Genomic DNA, 26,197 nt, shown 5'->3' with positions numbered 1-26,197 from the left:
GGAGAGGCTACAACCCTGTCTCACTCCTTTCCCAACCACTGCTTCCCTTTCATGCCCCTCGACTCTTATAACTGCAATATGGTTTCTGTACAAATTGTAAATAGCCTTTCGCTCCCTGTATTTTACCCCTGCCACCTTCAGAATTTGAAAGAGAGTATTCCAGTTAACGTTGTCAAAAGCTTTCTCTAAGTCTACAAATGCTAGAAACGTAGGTTTGCCTTTTCTTAATCTTTCTTCTAAGATAAGTCGTAAGGTTAGTATTGCCTCATGTGTTCCAACATTTCTACGGAATCCAAACTGATCTTCCCTGAGGTCCGCTTCTACCAGTTTTTCCATTCGTCTGTAAAGAATTCACGTTAGTATTTTGCAGCTGTGACTTATTAAACTGATAGTTCGGTAATTTTCACATCTGTCAACACCTGCTTTCTTTGGTATTGGAATTATTATATTCTTCTTGAAGTCTGTGGGTATTTCACCTGTCTCATACATCTTGCTCACCAGATGGTAGAGTTTTGTCAGGACTGGCTCTCCCAAGGCCATCAGTAGTTCTAATGGAATGTTGTCTACTCCCGGGGCCTTGTTTCGACTCAGGTCTTTCAGTGCTCTCTCAAACTCTTCACACAGTATCTTATCTCCCATTTCATCTTCATCTACATCCTCTTCCATTTCCATAATACTGTCCTCAAGTACATCGCCCTTGTATAAACCCTCTATATACTCCTTCCACCTTTCTGCCTTCCCTTCTTTGCTTAGAACTGGGTTGCCATCTGAGCTCTTGATATTCATACAAGTGGTTCTCTTCTCTCCAAAGGTCTCTTTAATTTTCCTGTAGGCAGTATCTATCTTACCCCTGGTGAGACAAGCCTCTACATCCTTACATTTGTCCTCTAGCCATCCCTGCTAAGCCATTTTGCACTTTCTGTCGATCTCATTTTTGAGACGTTTGTATTCCCTTTTGCCTGCTTCATTTACTGCATTTTTATATTTTCTCCTTTCATCAATTAAATTCAATATATCTTCTGTTACCCAAGGATTTCTATTAGCCCTCGTCTTTTTACCTACTTGATCCTCTGCTGCCTTCACTACTTCATCCCTCAGAGCTACCCATTCTTCTTCTATGTATTTCTTTCCCCCATTGCTGTCAATTGTTCCCTTATGCTCTCCCTGAAACTCTCTACAACCTCTGGTTCTTTCAGTTTATCCAGGTCCCATCTCCTTAAATTCCCACCTTTTTGCAGTTTCTTCAGTTTCAATCTGCAGTTCATAACCAATAGATTGTGGTCAGAATCCACATCTGCCCCTGGAAATGTCTTACAATTTAAAACCTGGTTCCTAAATCTCTGTCTTACCATTATATAATCTATCTGATACCTATTAGTATCTCCAGGATTCTTCCAGGTATACAACCTTCTTTTATGATTCTTGAACCAAGTGTTAGCTATGATTAAGTTATGTTCTGTGCAAAATTCTACAAGGCGGCTTCCTCTTTCATTTCTTCCCCCCAATCCATATTCACCTACTATGTTTCCTTCTCTCCCTTTTCCTACTGACGAATTCCAGTCACCCATGACTATTAAATTTTCGTCTCCCTTCACTACCTGAATAATTTCTTTTATCTCGTCATACATTTCATCAATTTCTTCATCATCTGCAGAGCTAGTTGGCATATAAACTTGTACTACTGTTTATATGCCAACTAGCTCTGCAGATGATGGTTGTCATATCAACATAAAAGGCTGTGCAGTGATTGCAGCAGAGATAGTACATTTATGGCTGCTTTCACAGGTGGCTTGGCCTCTGACGGGGTACAATAACCTTTTGACAGAACTGAAATAGAAAGTGCTGGCCGGGTGGACTGGGCCTGAGTCTTTCTCAGGGATAAGATCCCTATGGTAAGAGGTTGGGATTGGGAGTGGCATCGGGATGGAATAGGATGTTGTTGAGGTGGGTGAATGATAGAACACCACTTTAGGAGCAGTGGGAAGGGTCTTGGGTAGGCTTACCCTCATTTCAGGGCATTATGATATGTAATCAAAGCCCTAACGAAGGCTCAGTTGTTGCAGTCTGCGATGGCACTGGGTGACAAATCGGGCACTCCTTTGTACCTTATCTTGGGGATGGGTGAGGATTATGAGTGTGTGGGGAAATGTCCCGGGGAGATTTGTTTGTGGACTGTATCTGGGGGAAAGTGCATGTCTATGAAGACCTTGGTCAGGCCTCAGCATACTAGGATGATATATATGCAATAATACTCAAGGTTGACAATGCACATTTGTGCGGCAGCTCTCAAAGCAGGGGGAGACGGTTTGAATGCTTGCGGTGAAAAATTTTCACTGCCAGTGTTTGGCCAGCAATAGAAAAAAAGATGGCACAAAATTTCTGTTCACCAGAAATCACATTAAAGTCTGGAGTTAAAATCCAAAGCTCTCTCCGCTCTCCCATGGAGTGAGAGCATGTGACACTGTTGTTGGTGATCCATGCATTGGATGGAGGCATTAATCTTTATGGTCTCTTTGGTACTGTTATGGAGGAGCAGCCTACATGCCAATAGTGGGTTTAATTTCCCTTTCTCACAACCACCACCACCATTATCAAGTATCTTTGTTGTATTTTGCAATTTTTTGTAGGTTTACTGCTTTCCGTTACTGCAGAATGTGTGTTATTTTACAGAACCTACTACTGCTTTAGCCATGCTCGACATGTTAGAGTAATTTTTGCCCCCTGATGATGATTTCTGAAATGGTGATTGTTGCTGCATGCACATGCTTGGGGCAGCACCGAAGTAGCGAGTGAACAGTTGCATCACAACTGAGTCAGCATTTATCGGCTGCACTCGCTAATGTGTTACGATTAATCATTTGTGCCACATTCTTATGGTTTTAAAGTTTCAGTGTGGAACAATCAATGTATTGTGACATAAGAGACACTGCTAAAACAGAGTGTAGTTGAACTAGTTTCAAATGACTAGTAATTTCAGTAATAAATCATACAGTTGCTGATCCACTAACAACTGTTACATAACAGAATGTTTCATTATCCACTTTCTAAAAACTACCAGCGAAAGGAAGTATATAATTAGATCTCTGGAATGAAGAGGAGGTAAGCAGCATCCAACGTTACAGCACATCAGCCCATCACCTTAAAAAGTCTGAAGCACTGTCTAAAAAATATACTCTTCCCAACGAAAAAAAAGGCCTGAACAGCACAAATGTATAAAAATAGGCCCAGATATTTTTAAATGGTGTCTATGTAGACAACTTTCAACCACAAACAAAGCATCTTAATACTGAGAACCAATAAAAAAAGTTTCAGATGAAGTGAAACTGTAGTATGTGTTGCAGACAGAACTTACTATTGTATCAAGGCTAAATTTTCTGGAAAAATTCAAATGCCACTATATAGAAACATGAAAACTGAGAAATAATGATTACTTTCCAGTGGTAAAATTTGTTTACCAAGTTGAGAAAATAAACACTGCTAGTTTCACATGTATTTCAAACACAGCACTTTCAGGCTGAAAATAATTTTGCATCATCATTATTGTTGAGACATGACCATATGCTATTTTGGTTGCAACGGAAGTAAGAATGCTATTATGCAAATTTGGCATCACAAGAGGGAGTTATTACAAACGTTAAATGTTTTAACTGTGTGCCAGAACAAGCCTCACATTTACAACCTTAAGTTTCACTGTGCAATCTGTCCACACAGCTTCAAATGATAGTGTGATGGTGGGTCCAGACTCGTACTTCAATTTCTCAGACAGTGAAACTACTGGCTTTGGAAATTGAAAATGTGAGAAAGTGTCATGATTTGCAGGTGGGTAGCTTAGTCAGTAAGAGCACTAAGGTACGCTTCTTGGTTTGAGTAAGTCCTGGACATAGTTTTAATATGTCAGTGAGTTTCAAAACAAAGCACACTACTGTAGTGTGGAAGATTCATACTGGATGAAATCTGGAGCTTAAACCAAATAAATATTCAAATGAGACATTTGAGAAATGATTAGAAAATCAATAAACCTGGAACAGTCTGTAAACATTTATATGCCTGTATCAGAAAAACAAAGTGAATGAAGGACACTTGGTTATGGGACAGCTATCACAGTGACAACTAATCAGAGAATGTGCTTTGTCATGTTGTCAATTCATTTCAGCATTGCCACTCTGTCCCCTTCAGCGCCAGTTGACACTACCTGGTAATGTACCTATTTTTGATTCACTTACATTGTGTGCTTTGTCTCTTAGCAACATGTTTCTTTCAGGCAAAAGATTGCTTGAAGATAGCAGTAAAAGTGTGAAGAAAAGTATATGGTTATAATGGCCCCTGTAAATCAAACTCCATATTGCACATTAAAAGGGAAGTGTGAATGTATACAATGTAGAAACACGCAGCTGTTGCTGCAAAAACTAAATTGCACACATGGGTAAAGACAAATCAACAATGATGACCCTTTCCTTTGTCAATGATGTCAACTGCAAATTTGTTATTTTAATCCAGGGGTGGTGGTGATCGTGGTCGTGCTGTTGGTGTTGATAGTAGTAGTAGAAGTATATGGAATCATGCGATTAATTACGAGTTATCATCCATCTCATACTAAAATTAACAAAATCACTAATGGACTGAAAACTGTCCATGAAATAAAAATGACCAGTTCTGAAATTAATTTCACAACTTCGACATCAGAAAATTAGTTACCAATCAGAACCATTTTGCCAGAGGAATCAGATGAATAAGATAATGTGCACTAATTTAAAAAATAATAAAAAGCTGGAAGAAAAAATATGCTTGGGAATAACAACATTGTTCTCACAGGCCTATTGCTAACATTAAATATTTATTTTTATTTATATTAAATGGTAGTTTAACAAACCTATAAAAAACATTTTAGTGCAACATTAATATTGAAGTAAATTTTTAACTGACACAGATAATAAATATTAAAAAATTTAAAAAACATACCAGCCTTCGTACTCTGAACATCTTCAAATGTAGATTTAATAACACCCTTATACTTATGTCTCTCCTCTCGCTCTTCTTGGATCCTTGGGAGAAGAAAAATAAAAAGAAATTGAAACTGATGATAAAATACAAATTCAGAAAGCTTAAAAATACAATAAACTCTTAATTTACATATCTTCCTGCTGTCTACAGAGCAATGCCCACTTCTTAGTCTGTACCGAGCATCCACAACTGCAATTGTTGGGACTACTGTTGACTGCAAGAAAGGCCATCTGCATAGTTCCACCATCTCATTTTTTATTTTTAATAATCTGTAACTTAAAACATCATTCTGTATACTGTCTTACTGTGTTGTGTCCCATATTACTTTCGCTGGTTACTTACATTGTTTCTTGCAATTGCTGTTTTGGAGTAGGAAACTTAGATAATTGTGTAATATGAATGGATAAGTCAAATCAAATGATTGATTATTATTCTTTCAACAGATGGCATTTTAAAGGGTGGAAATAGCTGATGTTCTACTTCTTTGTGATTTATATAATTAATGATTTAATAGGCTTTCAAAAAAGATAAAACACACGGAAATGGGAAGGCAAGGGGGGATATGCTCTAACTCTGAGTCTGTTGTAGAGGTAGGGAATTATTTGTCAGCAGAAGGGAACAAATACTGACAAACTGCTCTTTCTCCAGCTCTTGCTGAAGCAGACAGTAGCTTACACTTCCTGAAAAATATTCCACCTTGAATGCATCCTGTGCTTCTATTTCACAATTTCTTCTCCTTAATTTGCAATATTTTTGTTTATTCTGTAACTGCTGCAAAGCTGTACAAACAATAATAATTAAACATGCCAATTGCTGAAGCTGACAGAGACTTGGCTACTACAATGAAAGTGTGTGCATGAGAGCAACTGCAAGCTGGGTAGCATTGCAATCAGTATTGAAAGTGGATAAAACTAACTAGCTACAAACAAGAATTGGTGTAGCAAACGTTAGGAACATAATTCTTGCAATGTGAAAATTGATTTTGTAAAAAGTCAACAAACGCAGATGACGTCTGCTAGTGATAATCCATAGATTGTGTAAAACTAGGTAAAATTCCAATGGCTTTCCAATGCAACAACCAATCATGCAACAGAAAATTGTACAAAAGTATTTTCATTGTACCACATGGATCCAGCACCAGAACAGCATTCAGGTATCAGTGGAGGATAGGATTAATCTGCAATTAATGAGAGATTGAGCTAGCATTATAGCCAACTAATAAATGAAAGGCTGCAATTCCAGATGTCAATGGTCCAATCCCCACTCAGTCCTATGATTTATTCCTGTCACTTACTACTTCTGTCTAGGTGCAAAATGCCACGTTTAGGAAAATGTAACACAAAGCAGGTGAATCAAAAATGTAATGACAGCACGAGGCATAAGGATGAACGGTGCTGAAAAGAAATTTTCAGGTGGTGTTGAAATATGATATTTTTGGCCACAGGAGTATTCTGAAACATATCATAGTAATGTAAACTTATCGTAAGAACAATTCTTACAAAGTTTTTTCCACAATAAAAGCCAGTCTCAGTAAAATATTTTGTATGCCTAGTACAGACAATACATTGTAAAACAATCGCATTAATAAATGTACAGGATTTGAACTTCTGTGTTTACATCTGATTCAAACTTAATGCATACATTGTCACAAAGCTACAATTTTTTATATATGTATCAAAATCTCAGATGTCCATTAAAATTTATTCAGGGACAGCTCCACTTACAATTACTAATTTCCCATAGAGGGTATGATGTGGCTTGTCTTTCCTAACACTTGTCAGGGAATAAGGAGTTTTGACATTAAAAAATAGTGGATACCACACCATGTACAAAAAAATAACTAAGCAGCAGTTCGCTCTGACAACATTTGTAGTTGATAACTGAAGGATGAACTAAGAAAATCTGTTTAATATAATAAATGAAGACACGCACAAAAAAATGGGCTAACCCTCAAACATAAAAGCTTAGAGATAAGTGTTGCCAATGTCAATTCTGATAGTTCCAGCAACAGATGGCAACACTTATCTCCAAGTTTTAGTATTTGAGGGCTAATCCTTTTTTCCACACGTCTTCCAATGAACTTTCGTAATTTTTGATTTGATTTGGTACCACCATATATAACTGGTGCCAAAGAAAACTGTACAGGCACACCTGGTAGGCGCGAGCTGAGCTCGATGGAGGAGAATATACTACTGGTAAAGCAACACAGCAATGTCAAAAAAATGTGTAAATACATATTTAAGTATTGAACTGTGTTGGAAAAACATATATAATTAAATATGCATCTACAATCACTGAATTTTTTAATTGCACACTCATAGATGTCCATTTATTGTGTTGTTCTTTTTTACATTCATGGATTTGGCCTTTTAAGAGTTCCACTCCAGTCATGCCATCTTTCGTAGTGTGTTCCTGATCATTGTAGTCCAACAGGTAGAGACTCATATCCTCAAGATTCTGCAGTCTTCCACGCATTATTCATATGTCCTTCATTTTTTGAAGACTGCAGTATCTTGTCTATCCAAGTGTATCCTAATATACTTCCTAAAGAATTTACAGTGATGTTTTAGCAAAGTATGCCATCTATGCAAGTATCTCATAATATACACTCTAAATAATTTACGGTGATGTTTTAGGAGAGTAAGTTTAAATCATATAAATTAAAGGAAATCCATAAAATGATACAGCTTCAAGATTTACAGTTACTAGTTACATTAACAAACGCTATGGAAGGATTTAGACTGTATGCAGCACTTTGAGAAAGGAGGACTTCAAGAAGATTTTTTTGAAATAGTGAAAGAATAAGAGGTAATTTAACTGAAACTGCATTTAGAAGAAGCAGCACGACCTTAACCATAAGATATTAAGCTGGTGGGAGGGACTGAGGGAGTAAAGAAAGAAAAGGTTGCAACATACAAAAACAAACATATCACCTTTTAGCATTATCGCAAAATTTGTTAAGATACTATTTTTTGCATCACAATATTTACTGCTTTGTGATCTGTTCTAAATACTGAAGTGAAGAATAATTAATGTCTTGCCACGGCCACAGGAGTGTGTGTTAGGACATCTGTATGTGTGTGTGTGTGTGTGTGTGTGTGTGTGTGTGTGTGTGCGCGCGCGCGCTATTGCAATAAACAGATTGATTAATTGAGAGGAGATATGGGACCAAACAGGGAGGTCATCAGTTCCGCGACTCCGAAGTGAGTTACAGAAGAAAGAGGGTCTGCTAAAAGTGGACAGATCCAATTATGGGAGTCAGATTATAAGATAATGAACATTACACACACACACACACACACACACACACAGTAAAGGTACAGTAGGTGAGACCAAATCTAAAAACTGGTCATGGGGTCACAGACGGAAGAAAGAAGTCAAAACCACAACCAACGTGCTCCTACTCCAAGACTGAAGGAGAACCTTATATCCGGAAATAAAAACCACTTTCATGGAGGAAACTGAGGACCAGTTCAACCATCCATGGATTGTCTCCTAATATTAAATTTAAGGAATCGGGAAGACTATGCTTAACACGAAGGGCTGAAAGAAGGGGACATTCCACCAGTATGAGAGATATCATCAGTCTGGCTCCACAAGCACATTGTGGGTGTGGGTCGTTACCTAGGAGTAAACAATGGGTGAGCCAGATATGACCAATGCGTAAATGGCACAAAACAGTGGACTCCTTCCAAGAGGAGCAGAAAGAGGAGTGCCAAACTGCAGTACACTTCTTGATTGTGCGGTGTTTATTACTATGAGCAGTAGCACTCCAGATGGCATTCCACTATTGAGCAAAGAGATATTTAATATAGATCTGCATATCTGCAGCTGGAATCATGAAAGGAAATGGGGGTTAAGTATCTGCTTCTCTAGCCAAATGGTCATCTAATTAATTCCCTGGGACGCTCACATGACTTGGGACCCAGAGAAAGATAACTGAACAGGTGGCATGCTGAAGGGCAGGGATAGCAGAGTCCAAAGGGTGACGAGAATACTTCGGTCGATAGCCTGCAGGCTGCTCATGGAGTCTGAACAAATTAAAACACTGTGGAGGGAGGCCTAAGAAACAAGGAGGGCCCTGTGAATGGCTAGAAGCTCTGCTGTGAACACACTACATGACCCCGGCAATAAACGGTGCTCGAAGTCGGTAGGAGATGTGAAAGCATATCCCACCTTATCAATAGTCTTGGAACCATCAGTGTAAAAGATGGTGGCACCCTGGAACTCTGCAAGGGTGGTACAGACAAGGCACCGTAAAATCATAAAAGTGACAGAGACATTACGACCCTGGAATAGATCAGTCCTAGTCCATGGTCTAGGTACCATCCAAGGTGAGGGGGGTGGGGGGTTATGGAAGGAAAGACATGGGGTGCAGTCCAATGAATGGAGGTGGAGATCCTGACAGGGGGAAGTGAGAAGCATGCCAACTGGCAATCCCACCACTGGACGGGTGTTAGGAGGGAGACATCCCTCATTGGTGAAGAGCACAGGCTACAGAGGATGGTCAGAGAACTGGCAAATGGCAATTGTGTAAGAAACAAGGAGATGGCTCTGTCGGGTGTGTGCAGGGGGAATCCCCACTTCTGTGAGGAGACTATCAACAGGACTAGTACAAAAGGCACCAATAGCGAGATGTACCCCACAAGGATGGACAGGTTCAATGAGTTTCAAAGTGGAAGGAGCTGCTGAGCCATATACCTGACTACCATAATCTAGTCTGGACAAGACCAGACCACAGTAAAGATGGAGAAGAGTGGAATGATCTGCATCCCAAGATGTGTGAGCCAGGAGGTGGAGAGTATTAAGTTTGCGCATACATGTAGTCTTTAGGTGGCAAATGTGGCGCAGTCATGTCAGCTTGTTATCAAAAATAAGGCTCAAGAAACGGGACTGTGCTGCAACATTGAGGAGCTGGTTGCCTAAACATAGTTCTGTGGCCCAATGACTAAAATGCATAACCCGCATTTTGTAGGGAGACAACTGGAAGCCACGAGCGGTGGCCCACGCAGAGGCCCGCCGAATGGCGCCTTGGAGCTGGCACTCAGTAGATGCTATGGAATGGGAGCTGCACCATATGCAAAAATCGTCGACGTACAACGCCGGGGTAACCAGAGGCCCAACAGAGGTCGCAAGCCCATTGATGGCAATGAGGAAAAGTGTGACATTTAGCACAGAACCCTGTGGGATACCATTCTCCTGAATCTGAGAGGCACTGAGCGATGTATCAACTCGGAAACGGAAGAGCTGGTAAGATAAAAACACACGGATATAAATTGGAAGGGGACCACAGAAGCCCCAGTCATGGAGGTTAACTAAAATGTGATGGCGCCATGCCAAGTCATACACCTTATGTAGTTGAAGAAGACCTCAACAAAGTGCTGGAGGTGAGTAAAAGCCTGTCGGATGGCTGATTCCAATTGCAGTAAAGGGACGGTTGGAGGTCGCCCTGCCCGGAAGCCACTCTGGTACAGGGACAAAAGGCCCAGAGATTCGAGCACCCAACATAATCTGAAGTTGACCATCCTTTTGAGCAGTTTACGAAGTACATTCATAAGGCTAATTGGGCGGTAGCTGTCAAGAGATGTTGGGTTTTTTCCAGGGCTTAAGGCTGGGGATAACTATACTGCCTTGCCATTGAGACAGAAAAAGCATCCGTGAGCCAAATGTGGTTGAAGACCCTGAGAAGCTGCTGCCTCTGCGGAATGTCCAAGTGTTGGATCATCTGGTTGTGGATGGAATCGGGCCCTGGGCTGTGTCTCACGAAGAGCTAAGAGCCTGCACCAATTCCCATTCAGCAAAGGGTGCATTATAGGGCTCAACATGGTGCAGAATGAAACAGAGGGGGGTGTCTTTGAGTTTGACGGGGAAATGTAGTAGGGTAGGAAGAGGATGACAATGCTGTCACAAAGTGTGTCGCGAAGTGTTCTGCAAGGACCAATGGATCAGTGCATAGAGCACCTTGGAGGTTCTGACCCTGGACAGTTGACTGTCGCTGGCAGCCCAGAAGGCTACGGAACTCTGACCAAACCTGCGATGAAGAGGCATACGTCCCAGGGAGGAAACATGGGGCTCCCAGTATTGCTTTTTTACTCCGTTTAATCAAGTAATGAGCCTTAGCACGGAAACGCTTAAATGTGAGGAGGATGGTCTGTGAAGGATGCCGCTTAAATCACTGCAGTGGCTAACAGTGGTCCTGGACAGCGACTGCAACATCCTTGGTCCACCATGGTACTGGCCGATGATGAGGGGGACCTATGGATAGGGGGTCAGCAGTGCAAAGTGGACAGCAGAATGCCCAACATGGGGGCCTACCTGCCTGGCAGCAGCAGGGGAATGATAGAATCACCACGAAGTGGTCACTGTCACAAAGTCATCATGGGATGACCAATGTAGGGAAGCCACGAGTGCAGGGGAGGAGATCATGAGACCAATAGCAGTAGAGGTGCCATGAGCGACACTGAAATGGGTAGGGGAACCATCATTGAGGAGACACAAATCGAGGTCCGTGGTAAGTTGGTCAAGTAGGATACCCCTACCCATTGAAGTGACACTGCCCCACAGTGAATGGTGGGTGTTGAAGTACCCAAGGAGGAGAAATGGGGATGGAAGTTGCTGGATTAAGATAGGCAGTGCAATGTAAGAAAGTGGTCTACCTGGGGGGAGGTAGACATTGCAAATGCTGATTGCCAGAGTCGTTTGCACTCTAACTGCTATTGCTTCCAAGGTGGTACGTAGGGGGATCCAGTCACTAATGACATCGGAGCGAACCAAAGTGCAGACCCCACCAGATGCTACCCCGGGGCCAGCACGGTTCTGACAGAATGCCCGATAACCACAAAAAGTTGGAGAGTAGTCATCATAGAATGCGTTTCTTAAAGAACTAGACAGAACGCAGAATAAGAGGAGACAAGACATTGCATTTCCGGTAGGTGACCATAGTATCAGTTGCAATTCCACTGGATGATCATGTGGCGGGAGTCCAAGGTAGACACGAAGAAGCCGAGAAAGAGGTCAGGTCACTCCATCAGTAGTTGTCACTGACAAGGCTGGTGTGACATCCATAAATAAGATATCAGACTCAGGTTGCGAGGGGGGAGATGGCACCTCAGGGGGCACTTGTCTTGGGATTTATGTTTCTTCTTCTTCTCCTTCTTCTCTATCTGAGGCAGAGGAGGGCAAGGCACAGGGGGAGTACAGGCTTCTGCAAGATCTGGAACTAAAACAGAACGGGCAACCTTGGGGCCCCCAGATGGTGTGCCTCATGGCTGAGTGGTGGTAACTGGCCTGAGACACACCAGGGAGAGGGGTCCTGGGAGGGAGCTTGATCACCGGCAGATGCCGAAGAAGGAAGGCACTTCTTCGGCTGGGAAGGGGAAGCAGTTCCTTGATGGGAGGCCGTGTGAACTGCAAGGGATGGAGAGGGGAGAGTGGGACGGTGCTGGGGTAAGAACAAGGGGGGAGGAGGAGGAGGAGGAAAGGAAGTAACAGAGGCAAAAGTTGAAGATAGTGACACTGGATGGAGTTTCTCACATTTTTGGCGAGACTCAGCATAAGACATGTAATCCAGAGACTTGTATTCTTGGATCTTATTTTTTCTCTTGTAAGCCAGGCAATCCGGCGAGTGACGGGAGTGGCAGTCAGCACAATTTACACACACAGATGGTGGAACACAAGGGCTTCTCTCATGGAGTGAGTGGCCACAGTCTCCACACAAAGGGTCCGCCTTACAGCAGGAAAACATATGCCCAAAATGCAAGCACCTAAAGCACCGCATAGGTGGAGGGATGTACAGTTTCACATCACATCTTTAGCACATAACATTGATCTTCTCTGGGAGGGTATCCCCCTCAGAAGCCAGAATGAAGGTGCCAGTATCAGTGCGGTTGTCTTTGCAATCCTTCTGCACACATCGAACAAATGACCACCACACTGCTCCAGATTAGCCCCGAGTTCATCAGTTTGCAGGATGAGGTCCCTATGAAAAATTAGTCTGTGGACCATATTCATAGACTGGTACGGAGTGATAGACAACGGGAAACTGCGAAGACGATCACAGGCATGAAGAGCTGCTGATTGGGTGGCAGAAGCAGCTCTGATCACCAGGGAGCTTGACCGCATTCTACTAAGAGACTCCATTTCCTCGAAATTTTCCACAAAAAACAATGGCTTTGTGGCAGTGAATGAGTCCCCATCCATCCAAGTACAGACAAGGTAATGGGAAAAGGGTTTCATCCCAAGATGGCAAGCCTGGCCCTCCTCCCATGGTGTAGCCAGGGAGAGGAAGGTTGCCGGATCGTACAAAACAGCATACAAGGATTCTTCACCATTCAAAGAGACGGCCATTTGAGGACAGCCAGATTTTTGCAGCTTGATACACTTCATGAGCCAAGCATCCACACTGATACCACCAACTCCGACCAGGGGCTCTCCCCACAGGCACCACCCAGCCACACCAAGGGCCGTCTGGCATGGTGGCTATTGCTGGGAGTACTGATGCTCCACGATGATAAGCAACCACTCCTTGGCATATATGGGGAGGGAACAGCTCAGGTATCAGTAGTGTGATCCTTGTGTTGTCAGGGGCTCAGCCACATGAGCATGTAACAGCCCCACCACACAGACTGGCTACACACGCTGGTGACGTAGCAGGGTGTAAGGGACCTACAGTGGGGAAGGGAGAGGGGACGGAAAGGGAGGGGGGAGGAGAGGAATCCACACCGTAGATGCTAGGGAGGGACTTCTTCCCCATATGGCTCACACTAAAAACAGGAAATTTTGAAGTGAGGTCAAACCTCAAATGGGGACCTAAACAGATGAAAAAACACGCAAAATGGATGGAATTGCAACCAATACAGGAAACCAGGTGGATAGCCATGGCGACATAAATCGGAACACCGAGAGGGGGAAAGGAGGTGGCAATGGGGAAGGAGGGAGGATAGGGAGGGAGGGGGCAGGGTGAAGGAAGGGGAGGGGGGGGGGAAACAGAGCTAGTGCTCAAAACCCAGTGTAAATGCTGTTTTCTGTTATGTGTTTCTGTGCTCCACGCGCTAATCTGCTACATGTGAGTGGTGGCATTACTTTTGTTTTACGTATGATTAAAAAATGTAGATCAATGATTACGTATTGAAAATTTCTTATCAACTACTAATTACCCCACCAAATTTTTTCACTTGCAAGGATTAATTTCTTGTAATGAAACTAATTAAACCAAAATTGGTCAACATGTTATAACTTTTCTTCCAGTTCATGACAGTTTAATTAACTGAAACCGATAAATAAATACTACATATACTCAGCAGAGTACAATTAAAACGAATTTCTACAAATTGTTGCAAGTTTCCTGGAATTAGTAGCTTTCTGTGGGAAAAAGTACATGGAATGGGAAGAGGAACAATTTGGTAACTTAAAAGAGTGAAAAAAAGGTAGGCATAACATTAATGCAAATTAACATTTTTAAAATTTTGAAAACAGATGCAATTTTTCAGGTTATGAAAAACGCATAAAGCAAAAGAGATTACAAAAATTAATATACATCCATGTATTGGTTAATCATCAGGAACGATAAAAAGCAGTATGAAATAAAAGTGTAAGCTCTGGCACAGTGACAATTATACTCACAGTTTTAGTTCTTCTTTGAATAGTTCCAAATTACTTTTTTTCTTTTCTCTATCTCTCTTTTTGCCAGGTCTGTCTGGTTTCCGATCCCCAAGTAATCTCGCATATTCCTGCGCTCTCTCAGCAGTAGAAGATTTTTCAGCCTGTTCAGATAACCTAGACTGAGGCTTATACAGTTTTCCTTTCTCTCGAGTATCTTCCTCTGCAATTCAATAAGTATAACAAATTAAATGACTTCCATAGTGCAAACTCATGTATATTCTAGAACTGCATTGTATCAGCAACATAGAAAAGATACTAATTAAATTTATAAATAACAATCCAGATTGCGAAGAGTATGTACTATATTCTTATGCATTCTGTGCATATGCCTCCAGAAGTAAAACAATCCATGTGGGAAATATATATCTAAAAACAAAAATGATGTAACTTACCAAATGAAAGTGTTGGCATGTCGATAGACACACAAACAAACACAAACACACACACAAAATTCAAGCTTTTGCAACCAACGGTTGCTTCATCAGGAAAGAGGGAAGGAGAGGGAAAGACAAAAGGATGTGGGTTTTAAGGGAGAGGGTAAGGAGTCATTCCAATACCGGGAGCGGAAAGACTTACCTTAGGGGGAAAAAAGGACAGGTATACACTCACAAACACACACATATCCATCCGCACATACACAGACACAAGCAGACATTATATGTGTGGATGGATATGTGTGTGTGTGCGCGAGTGTATACCTGTCCTTTTTTCCCCCTAAGGTAAGTCTTTCCGCTCCCGGGATTGGAATGACTCCTTACCCTCTCCCTTAAAACCCACATCCTTTCGTCTTTCCCTCTTTCCTGATGAGGCAACAGTTTGTTGCGAAAGCTTGAATTTTGTGTGTGTGTGTGTGTGTGTCTATCGACCTGCCAGCACTTTTGTTCGGTAAGTCACATCATCTTTGTTATATATATATATATATATATATATATATATATATATATATATATATATATATATATATATATATAATGTCTGCTATATATAAAAACAAAGATGATGTGACTTACCAAATGATAGTGCTGGCAGGTCGACAGACACACAAACAAACACAAACACACACGTTCATTTGGTAAGTCACATCATCTTTGTTTTTAGATATATTTTTCCTACGTGGAAAAACTGACTGTTGTAACAGTTACTAAAAAAGTATCAGGTGAGCATGTGAGGAAAGAACCAATAGGAAAATGGAATGAAATGTGAACTCTAACACGTCTAAAAAAAATATGAGGGACATACAAGGAGAGAGACACTCCACAATAATATGTAACTGAAATGGGGGGGGGGGGGAGGAAAAAGAAGAAGAAAAGTAAGAAAATATTCACGTCTCTTACACCGTATTCAAACTGAGTTTGCAACAAGTTTCCAACAATGTTTCAAACCATGTTTCTGTCTACTACTTCATGGCCAATGTTCGCAACACGTTGCAGACATGTTTGGAAATGTGCAAACACCCATCTGTAAAGAATATGCACTGTCTGCCACAAAAGCATATGGAAGGCCCTTTGTTCCTTCAAGTAAGCATTCAACTTGTGACAAACTCAGTATTTTTTGTGAATTATTTAACTTACGGCCATGTTCTTGACTATGCTTCTGCCTAAAATACTACCTTGACAGCCAACATCCGGATGCAAAAAGTTGTAGCAGCTGTCAATGACAGCCAGCAGCACAATGCTAAATGATCCTTTCAAGTCTAAAATTCACTCCCACTAGCAACAGGGCACTGTAGGACTATATGCTTCCCATCAATCACTCTCACACAATGGAGGGAGTAATGTAATTGTGAGAGCACATAAGCAATTTCACACCAGCTGTTCTAAGTGCCAGCAATGATTTTGGCTTTGTATGATTTACCAATAGGAAATGGTGATGCAGATGAGGAAGTTGCTGGCCTTTCCACATCATCATCTCCTCACAAAAGAAATTAAAATGAGTGATAGGGAAGCAAAATAGCTACAATGATGCTTCCCAATAGCGTAAAAAGCAGAAGCAAAAGGGTACCTATTAATGTGGTGCCTATTCTATTCTATTCTATGGCCAGGAGTGGCATGCATACTGAGGATACTGCCAAAAGTACAGAGGACAATGACCAAACAAAAGCTAAACGAGGGCTAGCTGCAGACAAAATTAGATTTTTGACAAGAAAACAGTACAAAGATTAGAGTTTAACACCCCATCAATAGCACCGTCATTACAGACAATACACAAGCTTGGATTACGAAGATTGCGAAAGTTTGGGTACAGAAATAGGCTGCACCCTTTCCTACGGGACCTTCCTGGCATCTGCATCAAGTTATTTAGGGAAATTGTGGGAAACCTAAATCTGGGTGGTTAGGTGGGGATTTGAAGTGGTGTTCTCTAGAATGCAAGTCAGGATGCTGACCACTGTGCCACCTGACTCAATACTTTTTAAACTAAAGTATGTTTCAATTGTGCGTGTGGATGAGTCAGGGGCACCAACAAGTACTGTTGATTCTCCTGTCTCTTCATATGGAATGCTGAAAGTGAAAGTAGACTGAGAAGTCACCATTCTTGATGACATATACTCATTATGGAGAATGAATAATTGATAATATACATATTTAACAATGTTTTTCATTTAGATGCATTTACATGATCCTTCATGACTTCAACCAGTAATCCACAAAGTTTAGGTACTTTTTGATATATAGCTTGCTTCAAAACGTGAAATAAATACACAAGGCTCTGAAACAAATCTCCTGTTGCCAAAAAATGAAGAGTAACAGCAAGTCTTTGGATGACTGGAATTGGTTTCCTGAGTCATTCCATGTCAAATCAACACACTTTAAATAAAAATGTTACCTCACCCTCTTAGATTTTGCTGAAAGTTGGTATACTTATAGTGGGCACTAAAACTAAGAAAAATACCAAATTTCAGTTTTTTACCTCAAACCATTCCTGAAATATGGTCATGTAAACTTTTCAAAAACTGGCCAAAAATGTGTGAACAGACTTTTTTTAAATTGCCCTAGGAGCTCCCCTAATTGAGCTAGAGAACTGGGAAAGGTGTCATTTTGCAGCATTTTGCATGCTCTTCCCAGGGATATACAACAAAACAAAGCTTCTAATTAATTACCTTTTTCAAAATACTAATTAATATTTTGATTTAATTTTATTTTTTTTTACAAAAAGTACATAATTGAAAATTTTCAAAATATATCCATAACTACTTCATACTGTTGTAAATCACACGGAAAAATATAAATATGGGATGATGATGGGTTCATTGTTAAAAAAAATTATTGTGGACTCGTGTTTTTCACTAATGGCCCTAGTTTGACCAAACTGACCTTTAAGGTAGTACGTCAGTAGAGGACCGTATACATAGGGCTTGATGTCTGTACAATAATTCAGACTGGAGCCATTGTTGAGATGATATAGTCTGCATTGTTACCTTCTAAGGCTTTGTGTGCCTACAGCATTGTTGTGCACTGTGGTTTTAGTGCAAATGAATTGTTACCTCTGTGTTGACCAGTCTGTATCTATTATATTTAATAGTTCATTTTCAAGTAAATCTATACATTGAAGGACAGTTTATAAGTGGTTTTTGTATAAATATGGAACCAAGTAAAAAGTGCAGTGCTGTAAGAGTGCAGTGTTGCAATCCATTGAAGAAGTCAAATCATTTTATTAGAGACAGAAAATAACAGAAATGTCACGACATGGATGCCCAAATTATTTCCTCAAATACCAAGTGGTGCGAAGATTTGTGATAAATGTAGGAAATATGTAACCAAATTGAAAAATACACCAGAGCCCATCAGTGATGAAAGTGTTGAAGAAGAATCTTCTGGATCAGAGATAATCATCCGAGACCAAGACCCTGACTTCACTCCAACTTCAGTAGCTGTTAAAACATTTAACACAACACTTCAAGAACTAGGTGAGTCCCCAATTGACAAGAGAAAACTAACATCTAGGCATTACGCCAAATCAAAAGTGAAGAAAATCTCATCAATGACATGTAAACTTTTTGTTGCTCCTGAAACTACTTCGTCAGATACTGATACTGATGAATCCGTTATTGAAAATCTTAAAAGAAACTTTAAAAATTCTTTAAGTAGAGCAAAAAAACTAATGATTCTTACAAGTTTACCTGAAAAGTGGAGTGTCAGGAAAATAATGAGGGAATCTAATGCTCCTAATTACATTGTTTGGCACTCCAAAAAATTTTTGAAAGAGAAAGGATTCATGGAAGGTCCAAACCCAAAACCAGGGAAGTGTTTACCAACAGAAACTGTCAAAACTGTACATTCATTTTATGAAAATGATGAAGTTAGCAGGGCAATGCCAGGTATTAAAGATTGTGTGACAATTACAGAAACAAGTGGAAATAAAACAAAAATATCAAAAAGATTTATTTTGTGTAACCTTAAAGAAGCTTACAAGCATTTTAAAGACAAGTTTCCTAACATAAAAATAGGTTTCTCTAAATTTGCTGAGTTGAGACCAAAACATTGTGTATTAGCTGGCCAGAGTGGCACACCCACTGTCTGCGTGTGCACAACTCACCAAAACATAAAATTAATGATAGAAAATGCCAAACTAAATACAGTTACAAACAGCAGCTTAAACAATTATAAGCAGTGCATTGCAAAAATATGCTTTGCAACCCATCATCAGTTGATTGCAACATGGGAAACTGTGAATACTGCCCAGGAGAAACTGTCATACGTAAAATTTTAAGAGACTCTTTTCATGAAAACTTAATTGAACAAGTTCAGTTCCGACAGTGGATGTCGTTGACCGATGTAATCTGGAAATTGTTCAGAAAACGTCTGAAGAATTCATAGATTTATTTTGTAGTAAGATGTCGACTTTGATTCGGCATGACTTCATTGCCAATCAACAATCAACATTCCTTAAGTCCACAAGAGAAAACCTTATGGAACCTGAATTTGTTGTCATATGTGATTTTTCAGAAAATTATAGTATAGTTCTACAGGATGAAGCGCAGAGTTTCCACTGGACAAGACAACAGACCACCATTCATTCTTTTGTTATATATTACAAACAGGAAGACAAAATTGAGCATATGAGCTTTGTCATTGTTTCTGATTGCCTGCAGCACAATACAACTGTGGTTTACACCTTTCAAAAGAAGCTAATTTCATATCTAACAAATAAATTCCAAAAAAAGATATACTATTATTCTGACAGTTCTGCCGCTCAGTGTAAAAATAAGAAAAACTTCCTGAACCTTTGCCTTCATGAGGAAGACTTCAACATAAAAGCTGAGTGGCACTTTTCAGCCACAGCACATGGGAAAGGGCCTTGTGATGGAGTAGGGGGTTCAGTAAAGATACTGGCAGCTTGTGCAAGTCTGCAAAGGCCATACCAAAATCAGATCCAAACCGCACGAGATCTATTTGAGTGGGCAGTGGATAATATCACAAATGTTGATTTTGCATATTCCACTCAAGAAGACTACGCTGCTTCAGAAATATTCTTAAAAAACCGACTTGAAGAGGCATTGACAATCAAAGGAACACAGCAATTTCATGCTTTCATTCCCAACACTACATCAAAATTAATAGTCAAATACTTCTCAGGTGATATGCAGAGTTGGGAGAGGGAAGTAACTACATCACCAGACAAACGGAAGTTACAAGATGTATCAGGCTATATCACCACTGTAAATGGCAGAAACTGGTGGCTTGGGTACATTTTAGAAAAAAAACAACGAACTTGATGAAGTGAAAATAACTTTTCTTCATCCATGTGGACCAGCTAAGTCATTCTCTTATCCTGCACATGCAGGTGTCCTGTGGGTGTCAGTTGTGGATGTTCTCACAAAAGTGAATCCATTTACTCCGACAGGGAGAATATACATTCTTAATGAAATTGATGTAAACCAAACCCAGTCAGCTTTATTAAAATGTAAAATGTGAAGTTCCAAGACAATTTATTGGGAAACTGCTTTCAACTCAAAACTTAATTTTTGTCTCAGGTTAGTGTTAATGTATATTTTATAGAAAGTTGTTTCAAAATTATTGTTAGTACCTATTGTGTTAAATTTAGCTATGTACAGATACCTGTTACTCAAAAACAAGCATTACGTATTTAATTTGTTTAATAGTTCCATTTCAAACATCATGGACCAGAACTATTATGTTAGTACTTGTACTTATTCATACTTAATTTCAGTTTGTAGTTAAATGCTCAATTTCTTGTTTTTGTTATATCGGTTAATATACTGTTATTGAAGTTGTATGAAATTAAAATAAGCAATCAACTTAATTATAAAATATGCTGATTAGTTTTGGTTTAATAAAGTGATGTTTTGATATTTCTAATACTTTTTTTACTTACCTTTCAGTATATTTTAAAGAAATTCCTGTTTGTTAAAGGTCAATTTGGTCAAACTAGGGCCATTAGTGAAAAACAAGAGTCCGGAATGATTTTTTTAAACAATGAACCCATCATCATCCCAGATTTATATTTTACCATGTGATTTACAATAGTATGAAGTAGTTATGGAAATATTTTGAAAATTTTCAATTATGTACTTTTTGTAAAAAAATTAAAATTAAATCAAAATATTAATTAGTATTTTGAAAAAGGTTATTAATTAGAAGCTATGTTTTGTTGTATATCCCTGGAAAGAGCATGCAAAATGACACCTTTCCCAGTTCTTTAGCTCAATTAAGGCAGCTCCTAGGACAATTTAAAAAAAGTCCATGGGTGAGGTAAAATAGGTGTGTTGATTTGACATGGAATGACTCTCCTGAAAGTTATGTCTTTTTTTTTAAATAAATATAAATGGTGTTACTATATTTCCTAGAATTTCAAAATCAATGGATGACACTGACTGTAATTATGGAAACAAGAGCTATCTATCACATTCATCTCCTGCAGCATGTTATTCCTGACAGTTCTTTTAAAGTCTATTTTCGTTCACCAATGATGCCAATACTTTATTTTCATTGATGTGAACTTTGGCATATCAACAGTGCAGCATCACATATCAATATAGTTTTCTCATCACATAACATAGCAGACAATGCAAATAATGTACAAGAAACAGCACTGCAGATGATGTAAATACACTACGAGAACTGTTTGCCACTAATGTGGACAGAGACCTTAACAAGAAACAGAGTTGCACACATGTTGCAAAACACCTTAGGAAACATTTTTGCAACAGAAACATGTTTTTCTTTCATAATTAGGTCTCTAGCCATCTAAACACTGCCAAAGCCATCTAAACACTGCCACTGGAAACACGTTTCTGTCGCAGTGGGTGTGTTTATGTGGTTAGAGACCTAATTACGATAGATACGAGACAGTTGTCATTACAGCTACAGTTTCATTTTGGCTCAAGCCTCCCACAAATAGTCAGCTGACAAAATTCACAATTAAAATGATGTTATAGCCTCTTTTGACAGCAAGCACTACCCCATCATGAATGTCTACCCAAAGGAGACAGAGAATAGGATGAACAAAGTGCCACTGACTGTCATTGGACTCTGAATCATATTGGTAGCAGTAGATATCATCTCCAGTAATGACACTGATATACACCATGTCACTATGTTGCGTCAAGCAATCCCACAAGAAGTGTTTGCTGACAGTTTCCACCAGCTTTACAACTGAAGTCAGAAATGTGTTGTAGCTAATGGTAACTATTTTGAAGCCAGTGTAGGTATTCTGTTTGTAAATCTTGTTTCCTTTGTTTTCTGAGAACAGTCATAACTTTTTAGGTGCACACTGCATTATTATAAGTCATTAAATAGCAAACCTCCAAAATAAAATTTCATCTGAGCATTGAAAAATCTAGTGAAAGGCACTGACCTACTTCAGTCAGTCATTTAGAAAGCTATTTAATGAATAATATTCACAATTTCAGTAATTTTTTAATGAGATAGCATCTGTAATCACTGAGAGAATATTTGTAAATGGAAAAGGAACACTTTCATTAACAAACATAAGAGGTTCCGGTTTTGTTTTTAACATGAATCAATATACTTGTTTGTTGCCATGTCCTCCAGATTGTGGTGTTATACATCACTCCAGAAGAGTGGTGTGAAACACTGTGTGTATCTTTCCTACAAATGATGTTTGCGAACAATAAAATGATAGCCTACAACGGTTTAGTGTATAGGACAGTGCAACTACTATGCAATTTTGTTGTTTTCTGGTGTGGAAAGTCATCTTATGGGTTAATGCATGTATTTAAGGTATGACAGCAGTTACAGTAACATTGCAAGAGGTAAGTACAAATCGATGGAAAAAAAACCACGATAGAAAAATTAATACATTCTTACTGATATTCCGAACTGTTGAGTTGACATTGATTTTGATATACTGAGTTTTCAAGTTGTGGTAATGTTTTTGTAGAAAAAGCTGTTTACCATGAAGAGTTAATGGGATTCAATTCAAGAAAACACAGAGGTGACAAAAGTCACGGTATATCTCCTAATACCAAGTCAGACAACCTTCTGTCCAGCATTTGTGAAGCAACTTGAAGTAGCATGGGTTCAATAACTCACAGGAAGACCCCAGCAGAAATATAGCCATTCATAATTGTGAAAGTGTTGCCGTTGCAGGATTTTGTGCACAAACTGACCTCACGATTATGTTCCATAAATGTTCAATGGGATTCATGTTGGGCGATCTGGGTGGCAAAATAATTCACTCAAATTGTTCGGAACATTCTTCAAACAATCGCAAACAACTGTGGTCCCATAAGGTGGCTCACTGTAATCCATAAAATTTTCATCATTTTTTGGGAACATGAGATCCATGAATGGCTGCAAATGGTCTCCATGTAGCTGAACATAACCATATCCAGCCAATAGTTCATTTGGAGCCAAGGACCCAGTCCATTCAATGTAAACACAGCCCACACCAGCTTCCACAATACCTTGTTGACAACTTCAATCCATGGCTTCGTGGGGTCTATGCCACACTCTAACCCTATCATCAGCTCTTCCCATCTGAAATCTGAACTCAGCTGACCTGACCATGGATTTCCTGTCGTCTAGGGCTCAACCAATAAGGTCACAAGCCCATGAGAGGCACTGCAGGTGATACCAAGCTGTTAGCGAGCGCACTCGCGTCAGTTGTCTGCTTCCATAGCCCATTAATGCCAAATTTCACTGAACTGTCTTAAAGGATACATTCGTTGTCTGTTGCACATTGATATCTGTGGCCATTTCACATTGTGTTGCTTGTCTGTTAGCACTGACAACTCTACACAAACGCCGCTGTCAGTCATTAAGTGAAGGTTGTCGGCCACAGTTCTGTCCACAGTAAGAGGTAATGCTTGAAACTTGATATTCTAGACACAATATTGACACTGTAGATCTTGAAATATCGAATTCCCTAACAAAGTGGAATGACCGACGCACCTATCTCCAACTACCATTCTACATTCAACGTCTGTTAATTACCTTTGTGCGGCCATAATCACATCGGAAACCTTTTCACATGAATCGCCTGAGTACAAATGACAGCTCCACCAATACACTGCCCTTTTATACCATTGGCAAATGTGCATATCGCTGTCTCATGACTTTTGTTACATCAGTGTATATGGCACATAAATCTGAGAAGCATCATATTTATTTACACAATTCCGTATTGTGCTAAATTCTAGATTTCCAGCACCTACTGCAGAATCAGAAGACTGAGTCTGAGCTTTTAGAATCCACAACCAAGAATAAACATGGACCAAATAATATTCAGGGATTTTAGCTCAAGAGAAAAAATCCAACTTCAAAAAATAAGAATCAACATTGGGAACATTGCCTTACAAAATCAGGGCTTTTGGCTAAGCTTTGCTCAAACATCTATATTCCTGTACTTCGAAGAGTATTCCTTGTACCTGAAAATGATCCAGTGTGCTTCTGCTTCTTACTCTAAATGCTCCACTTCTAGTTTTCTCATGGTTGTTCTCAGGAAGGCATGCCCATGTACGACAATGTTCAGCCCGTAGCTCTTGTTTAGCTGAGAGTTCTTTAAGGGAAATGGGCATTTTGTTGAAAGAATTTAAGATTTTATGCAGAAACATTATTTAGAATATACTGATTAATTTGGTGTGCAACTTATTAAATTCAGTTGACTCGAAGCATGTAGAACATTTTTAGAAATTCATAAACCATTGTTCAGTTAAAATTTAATATCTTGTGAGCTATAAGGTCCAGAAGGCTGTCATTTAATTAAAATTCTAGTGGAAATCTTGCTGATATATTGGTAGGGCTGGCATAACAGCTGTGACTCTTATTTATGTTGTGCATGTAATGTTCTTGGTAAAACATGTGTTGTTGTTGTTGTTGTTGTGGTCTTCAGTCCTGAGACTGGTTTGATGCAGCTATCTATGCTACTCTATCCTGTGCAAGCTTCTTCATCTCCCAGTACCTACTGCAACCTACTGCAACCATTCCGTTCAACTGCTCTTCCAAGTCCTTTGCTGTCTCTGACAGAATTACAATGTCATCGGCGAACCTCAAAGTCTTATTCTCCATGGATTTTAATACCTACTCCGAATTTTTCTTTTGTTTCCTTTACTGCTTGCTCAATATACAGATTGAATAACATCGGGGAGAGGCTACAACCCTGTCTTACTCCCTTCCCAACCACTGCTTCCCTTTCATGTCCCTCGACTCTTATAACTGCCATCTGGTTACTGTACAAATTGTAAATAGCCTTTCGCTCCCTGTATTTTACCCCTGCCACCTTCAGAATTTGAAAGAGAGTATTCCAGTCAAAATTGTCAAAATCTTTCTCTAAGTCTACATATGCTAGAAACGTAGGTTTGCCTTTCCTTAATCTTTCTTCTACGATAAGTCGTAGGGTCAGTATTGCCTCACGTGTTCCAACATTTCTACGGAATCCAAACTGATCTTCCCCGAGGTCGGCTTCTTTCACTTTTTCCGTTCGTCTGTAAAGAATTCACGTTAGTATTTTGCAGCTGTGACTTATTAAACTGATAGTTCGGTAATTTTCACATCTGTCAACACCTGCTTTCTTTGAGATTGAGATTATTATATTCTTCTCAAAGTCTGAGGGTATTTCGCCTGTCTCATACATCTTACTCACCAGATGGTAGAGTTTTGTCAGGACTGGCTCTCCCAAGGTTGTCAGTAGTTCTAATGGAATGTTGTCTACTCCAGGCGCCTTGTTTCAACTCAGGTCTTTCAGCGCTTAGTCAAACTCTTCACGTAATACCATATCTCCAATTTCATCTTCATCTACATCCTCTTCCATTTCCATAATATTATCCTCAAGTACATCACCCTTGTATAGGCCCTCTATATACTCCTTCCACCTTTCTGCTTTCCCTCCTTTGCTTAGAACTGGGTTTCCATCGGAGCTCTTGATATTCATGCAAGTGGTTCTCCTTTCTCCAAAGGTCTCTTTAATTTTCCTGTAGGCAGTATCTATCTTACCCCTAGTGAGATAAGCCTCTACATCCTTACATTTGTCCTCTAGCCAACCCTGCTTAGCCATTTTGCACTTCCTGTTGATATCATTTTCGATGCATTTGTATTCCTTTTTGCCTGCTTCATTT

The 26,197-nt window shown here is 39.7% G+C and overlaps 1 protein-coding gene across 1 annotated transcript in view; it reads right to left on the bottom strand.

Moving 5' to 3' along the window:
* The window catches only part of LOC126194693 (U2 snRNP-associated SURP motif-containing protein), a 183,575-nt gene that overhangs the window by 145,243 nt on the left and 12,135 nt on the right, over window positions 1-26,197 (bottom strand). Inside the window, exons 4-5 of the mRNA XM_049932917.1 lie at window positions 14,623-14,821; window positions 4,960-5,042 (exon numbers count right to left, since the gene is read on the bottom strand). Coding sequence (XP_049788874.1) covers window positions 4,960-5,042; window positions 14,623-14,821 — 282 coding nt within the window. The remainder of the gene's footprint in view (window positions 1-4,959; window positions 5,043-14,622; window positions 14,822-26,197) is intronic.

Source organism: Schistocerca nitens, chromosome 1, assembly GCF_023898315.1.
Source record: "Schistocerca nitens isolate TAMUIC-IGC-003100 chromosome 1, iqSchNite1.1, whole genome shotgun sequence".
NCBI classification, from domain to species: Eukaryota; Metazoa; Arthropoda; class Insecta; order Orthoptera; family Acrididae; genus Schistocerca; species Schistocerca nitens.
This window is presented reverse-complemented; position numbering and strand designations above follow the sequence as displayed.